This window comes from Lytechinus variegatus, chromosome 3, assembly GCF_018143015.1.
Source record: "Lytechinus variegatus isolate NC3 chromosome 3, Lvar_3.0, whole genome shotgun sequence".
Lineage (NCBI taxonomy): Eukaryota > Metazoa > Echinodermata > Echinoidea > Temnopleuroida > Toxopneustidae > Lytechinus > Lytechinus variegatus.
Genome location: NC_054742.1, coordinates 64,849,343 through 64,856,692, shown reverse-complemented (window position 1 = coordinate 64,856,692; position 7,350 = coordinate 64,849,343). Strand labels below are relative to the sequence as shown.

Below are 7,350 nucleotides of genomic sequence, written 5' to 3'. Positions count from 1 at the left end.
ATGTCATGCATGTAGTATTGTTAAACTTCTTTAGAATGTACCACTAGCCTGCTTAAAAAAGAGCAGAAAAACGTTTCGCAAAAAAAGATTCCTACTTATTTTAACCTTTTCATATTTACGATATCTCCTTACAATTTTACGATTTTGGTAAACATTTGGGAAACAAAGTGTCAATTTGCATTTCGTCTATCATTCTCACATCCTATGCCCACCATGTCCTTATAAACTCTACATACAAAAATCGTGAAAAGAATAAACTAACCCGTTAACCCATTCTCGGTTGAACAGTGACATTTTATTTGTTAACAACAGTGTATAGAATTATTGTTAAATTGCTTTCAATTCTTGCACGCAATTCCATTACCTTTAGTCAAAGAGCAATACACCAATTCATGTATTCATTGTCGCAAACACGAAGGGTATATTTCAGGGTAGTGTTTCCTCATTTGCAACACAGGTATCATTCACATTTCTGTATTCAGTCGAGACAGCGATGCCTACGTCTGAATAAGGTAAGGAACATTCGGGTGTCATTCATTGCTTAATGTTCTTGAAATCATTGTACTTATTTTACTGTAAAATTAATTTGATCTTGTGATGTGGAAGGCTGGAAGCAAAAGTCCATTGGAGACCTTAATCAATAACTCCGCGAAAACGTGAATTTCATCTTTTGATATATGGGGATTGGTGCTTGTAGGATTTCACAAGAGTGACATTTTGCTCAGAAAAACTTGACAAGCAAAAGAAAATAAAAACTAAAAGGAGCTAGTCGCTCCAGAATGGAGGAAAACCGTATGTCACGAAAAGTTTTACAGCACCCCCCCCCCAAAAAAAAAAGAGGAAAAGGGTCTTCACACTTGTCCCATTACAAATTCTTATCATGGCTCTAAAAAGTGGGATGATCGATATCCACCCCCACCCCGGATCCGCCGCAGGTTGTAGGTCGTCAGTCTAAATATAGTCACCATTGAATTTTTAAACAATCTGATATAGGCCTCGTCTTATGCCACAGCTTAAGTGACGAAAGGACATATACTGTAGTACCTTAATTTTTGTACCGATATAATATTTCGTATAATCTATATTCCAACAGAATAGACCTTCGTTTACCAAAGATTTTTGGCGAATAAACGAGAAAACGGGGGCAATCATGACTCATGGGTATGGTTTGAAGCTGATGGCGACCTTTTTGCTCTGCCTGCTTCACTTCACTCCACGCATCTACTCAACTCCACTCTCCTACCTGGTATCAACCTTTACTCCTCCTGATGCTGACTCCGACCTACCATTCAACCACATCACCATCAACGACATCACCGGAGATGTCTATATTGGAGCACGGGAGAGACTCTCAACTCAACTCAGACCTTACTCTCAAACACACTGTAGATCATGGATCATGTCCGCCAAATAGAGATAATATTATTAATACCAATAATAATAGGCTTCTGGTGGTAGCTCCATCACCTGAGAATAAACTCATCACATGTGGTGTTGTGATGGTTTCTGCGAGACAAGGAGCTTGACTAATATATCCATGATGTGGTGAGATATGACTCTCTTGATACACAGCGGGTGGTTACGACATCAGATGCAGCTATTGCTGGAACTGTGGTGTTGGTTGCGGACTACCAGGAAGATGGGGTTGGTACTGCAGATGATGGATTGTACTTATTTACTGGGATCAGCGATGCAGCGACTGTAATTCGATCTATCTAAGCATAATCTAGTTGACCTGAGCCACGGACAACAGGTGACAGAACCTAATTATTTTTCTCGAAAAAACGTTTTCAAACACTTGATCCCTTACATGGGAAATCTCTACTATTTCATGTGTAGGGGAAACAGTCAGAAGAGAACATACTTGGGCGACTGTGCCGTACATGCTAATCTCTGATGAACAATTTGATCCTACACAGAGATTCAACTACAGTGTGGATCACTCGATGAGATCCAGTCAGGTCATATTGAAGCAGCAGGATCCCAGCTCGCTGATTCATTCAGCTTGGAGAGTACTGATGATCTTCTGTATGCTGTATACGGAAGTGAAAGTTTATCTGCTTTATGCGTCTATAAGATGAGTGATTATAGAGCAGAGTTTTGACGATGCTGCCAAGGGATGTAGCCGAATTGGAGATAACAGGGGAACAGAGAAATAACTTCAAGATAGTACATGTAACAGAGTAAGTATGAATGTCAAGTGAGCTAAAAATCTATAAAAATCATTTTTACTATAATTATTGTAGGTAGTGTTATTGATTGAATCATGCCCCAATCAATCAAAATGGTAGTTTGATCTCTTCAAAAGGGAATGAGTTCAATGTCAAAGTAGGCCTAGTAACACCGAATATGCATGTCTGCACATGACATTTTAGTTTGCCGTGTATTTCCATGAATGATAAGATATTTATGACGATAGAAATGCATAAAATCCAAAAATCGTGCATCCATTATTATCTATTATCATTTATTCATTATTATTAGAATGTACTTGATTATTTTATATAATGACGATCCACAGTATTGTATGACGCTATGATGGAATCAGTATGAAAAATCATATAGCATGTATAGTGTTCTCAAAAACTAGGCACTTTGATGTTCAGCGTAAAGTGGTTATCCGATACACACTTTACGCTCCATTCAAGAGTTAAGTTTTTGGCGAGATTTGACATCTGAGAATTAGCCACTTTAAACAATCATTCCATACCCAAACGCTGTATTAAGTCATCACATTGAGTGATTATTCATATTTTCACATGCAATTAACTCTTAATCTATCTACAATATCTAAGAATAAGCCTCATAATGTTTATTGTATATTTTTTTCCTCCTTCATTTTTATTATATTTCAATATGAGCATGATTTTAGTCCTCGTTACAAACGCTTTAAAATGCCATCGACTTGTCATAAAGTCAACATACATAAAATGTTGTATGTCAACATGGCGAGATAGTTATGTTAGAAGTTACGACATATTAAAAAGGAAAAAAAGCGAAAATTAATCTTATATCAACATGATCAAGGAACGGCGCGTGCGCATCTGGATGCCGATTAACTAGAAATGATTCTTTCCTCAACAAAAGCATATACCATTTTCAATAAGGACTACCAAATTCAGAGCATTTTTTTAATTTAAACAGAGACCATGAACACAAACATGTATCAATGGATCATGTTCTTAGTGGTATAATCACACTAACAGGTGCAGTGCAACAAAGGGACAGCGGGTGGTTGCCCTCTGGATTTCAAGTAAGAATAAAGGCGGGATACATTGGGACAAGAAGAGGCTGGTAAAAGTGTGGAAAGAGGGCTTTGTCACGAACTTCACTGTCATGACTGTAGACTTACCCTTAAATACCCCCATTTCAGACATAAGGCCATCCTGACCCGTTACAACAAAGTCTTGGTAACACCGCTTCATGATATACGAATACACAATTCCATATTTCTTGCCATGATAAATCATTCATGTGATATATTGACAAATATGGCAGCCTATAATCTCCTCTACGTTCCACTCATCGAAAGTTTGCCTAATTCTTATCAGGGTTCGGAAAAAAACAGTAAAATGTTTGCAGCATCATTGGTGCGCAATATGATTGTTATAACAAGAAAATAAAACTTATCATTTTTGCTGTATATATATATATATATATATATATATATATATATTATATATATATAATGATATATAATGAGAGGGGCGTGGATATATGTACCAATCGCTTTGATCATTGTTTATAATATTATGTGTGAAGAGTAGAGTAGAATCAAGGATGAAGCAAAGTTAACGCTATGTTGTAAAGCTTTCGCCCTGGCCTTCTTCAGTTTTTTATTTGCTAAGCAAAACAAATAAAGCAAATCATAGAATAAGCAACAGAACATAATGTAAATTCTATGATTTGCTTTATTTGTTTTGTTTAGCAAATAAAAACTGAAGAAGGCCAGGGCCGAAAGCTTTACAACATAGTGTATACTTTGCTTCATCCTTGATTCTACTCTTCACACACACACATATATATATATTGAATTTCATGGCAAGACTTCCTCATTTGCAGCACAGGTATCATTTATATTACTCGCTTCAATCAGGGAGTTGAAAGTAAAGACCGCGATTCCTTCGTGAGAATAAGGTAATGAACATTCGGGTATATCATTCATTGCTTAATATTTCTTGAAATTATTGAACTTTTTACTGATATGAGTTTAGAGATTGCGATGTGGTAGCAAAGGTCCATTACGAACTATGTTACGAGGGCAACGTCCCAGAAAGGGGGGGGGGGTCTGAAGGATTCTGAGGTGCACTATGTATACAACATATTTACCTCCAATTTTATGTTAATTTAATGTTGCATACAATGATGATGCGTGGGCCTATTCACAGCAACTATCATTGAAGATCTAAATCTGAAATAGGTTGAAATGATTTTATACATATTACATTTCTACATTTCAATTGGAACAATTCAATTCACATTATTGTACTTGATTAAAAATCCGATTGAAAGGACAAATTGATACAGTCAAGGAGTACCGGTGTAAAAGAAATACCATAGTCAATATTTGCTTGCTCACTGGTGGAAAGCACTTTTAAGGGGTTGTCTGTAATGCTTTCATTTGGATTTTTTCGATTCATGTAAGTAATATCAGAATGGATCGCAAAATAATAATTTCGCATATATTCATATATATTCATGCTACAAATCATTATTGAATTTAGACTGCTTGATTGTTGTAGGTATTGTCACTGGTAGCCAGTCACCCCTGGATTTCATTTTGATCAGCTGGGTATGGTGTTTGTACTCAGGTAATACTTATGTAGAGAAATAATGAAGTTAATTTACATTTACAACAGGAGCATCACCAACATTCACTGAACATCTCGGCGAATTACTGAGGAAATGGAACAATCATGTCTCACGGATAGGCCTACGGTTTAAGATGGCCACCTTGATCATTTACCTTCTTCACCTCAATCCACCCATCTACTCAGCTCCACTCTCTTCCTACCTGGTATCGTCCTTTACCCCTCCTGATGCCGACTTCAACCTAACATTCAACCACATCACCATCAACAATATCACCGGAGATGTCTACATTGGAGCACGGGAGAGACTCTATCAACTCAACTCAGACCTGACTCTCAAACACACCGTCAATACTGGATCGTGCCTTTTTTTTCCATATTATAAAGATAATACCAATAGCAATAGGCTTCTATTGGTAGCTCCATCACCTATGAATAAACTCATCACATGTGGTGGCTGTGATGGTTTCTGTGAGACAAGAAACTTAACCAATTTATCACATGATGTAGTGAGACATGACTCTTCTGGTACTCAGTATGTGGTTACGACATCCGATGCACCCGTCGTTGGAACTGTGGTGTTGGGTGCAGACTACCAGGATGATGGAGTTGGTAATGCAGATGAGAGATTATACTTATTTACGGGGATCAGTGATGCATCACTTACCTTTCGATCCATCTCAAAACACAACCTTTTTGATCTAAAGAATGAACAACATGTAACACAACCCCTATCTTCTGCCCCACAAAACATTTTCAAATATTTGATGGCTTACGTGGAAAACCTCTACTATTTAATGTCTAGGGGAAACAATCAGAAGAGTGCATACTTGGGGCGACTGTGCCGTAATTCATTAGATGAACAGTTTGCATCCTACACAGAGATACAACTACAATGTGGATCTTACAATGAGATCCAGTCAGGTCATATAGGAGCAGCAGGATCCCAGTTAGCTGATTCATTCAGCTTGGAGAGTGCTGCTGATCTTCTGTATGCTGTATTCGGAAGTGATATTTCATCTGCTCTATGCATCTATAAGATGAGTGATATAGAGCAGAGTTTTGATGATGCTGCCAAGGGATGTAGCCGAATAGGAGATAACAGAGGAACAGAGAGCAACTACCTTCAAGATAGTACATGTAATAGAGTGAGTGTGGACATAGGCGGCGGAAGCGGGGGACGTGTCCCCCGGCCCCCCCCCCTAAATTTGTTGTTGACCTTTTTTTTTTGCTTGTCAATTTATTTTCCTACGTCCCCTAAAATTTTTGGGTTGAGAACCTTTTTTTTTTTTGCTTGTCAAATTTTGTTTGGTTCCCCCTCCTAAAATTTTTGGCTTCCGCCGCCAATGAGTGTGGATGTCAGCTGAAAAAAACTTTAAATTTATTTTTTTACCACACTTCTTGTAGGTAGTGTTATTGATTGAAATGTCACATGCCTTCGTCAATCAGAATGGTAGTTTGATCTCTTAAAAACTGAATGAGTGCCAATTTCGAAATTGGCCTATAGACCTATATCCAGATAATGGGCAATACAACATTATACTCCAGTCAGTATGACTGCACAAGGTATTTTAGTTTGCCGTGTATTTTCATTTATAACATATTCATGATGATAGAAATGCATAAATTAAATTAAAAACCATACATTCACATTAATTATCATGAAAATGTATTATTGATTTTCATGATGAAGATTCACTGTATTGTATGGCGCTATAATGGAGTTCTCAAAAACTTGGCACTAGGATGTTCAGCTTAAAGTGGTTATCCGATACACACTTTACGCTGCATTCAAGAGTTCAGTTGATGGCGAGATTTGACATCTTATCTGAGAAATAGTCACTTTAAACAATCATGCCGTACCCAAAACGCTGTATTAAGTGTTCACATTAAGTGATTATTTATATTTTCACAGTCAATTAACTCTTAATCTATCTACAATATCTAAGAATAAGCCTCATCGTTTTCTGAAATTGTACATCATTTTCCTCCTTCATATTCATGATATTTCAATATGAGCATGATTTCAATTCCTCGTTCTACAAACGCTTTAGAATGCCATCGACTTGTCATAAAGTCAACATACTAAAATGTTGTATGTCAACATGGCGAGATAAGTTATGTTATATGTTACGACATATAAAAAGGAAAAAAGAGCGAAAATTAATCTTATATCAACACGATCAATGAACGGCGCGTGCACATCTGGATGCCGATTAATTAACTAGCCATGATTCTTTCCTCAACAAAAGCATATCAAATTCAGAGCATTTTTTTTAATTTAAGGAGAGACCATGAACACAAACATGTTTCAGTGGATCATGTTCTTAGTGGTATCATCATTCTAACAGGTGCAGTGCAACAAAGGGACAGCGGGTGGTTGCCCTCTGGATTTCAAGTAAGAATAAAGGCGCGGGATAAGAAGAGGCTAGTAAAAGTGTGGGAAATAGATGGCTTTGTCGTGAACTGCACTGTCATGACTGTAGACTTACCCTTAAATACCTCCATTTCAGACATAAGGCCATCTTGACCCGTTACA

At 37.3% G+C, this 7,350-nt stretch overlaps 1 protein-coding gene and 1 pseudogene across 1 annotated transcript; both read left to right on the top strand.

Annotated features, from left to right (window-relative positions):
* The first annotated feature begins 33 nt into the window (after window positions 1-33).
* Window positions 34-2,159, top strand: LOC121412116 (annotated as a pseudogene).
* Window positions 2,160-4,945: 2,786 nt separating this feature from the next.
* LOC121412115 (plexin-B2-like) lies at window positions 4,946-7,341 on the top strand. The gene is made up of 2 exons (XM_041605021.1): window positions 4,946-5,951; window positions 7,163-7,341. The coding sequence occupies exons 1-2, from the start codon at window positions 4,946-4,948 to the stop codon at window positions 7,339-7,341; spliced, it is 1,185 nt and encodes a 394-aa protein (XP_041460955.1).
* Window positions 7,342-7,350: the final 9 nt, after the last annotated feature.

Coding starts and splice junctions, on each gene's coding strand:
- LOC121412115 (XM_041605021.1), top strand. CDS start 4,946: ATGGCCACCTTGATCATTTACCTTCTTCACCTCAATCCACCCATCTAC. Junction 5,952..7,162: donor CTACCTTCAAGATAGTACAT/GTAATAGAGTGA, acceptor TCATTCTAACAG/GTGCAGTGCAACAAAGGGAC.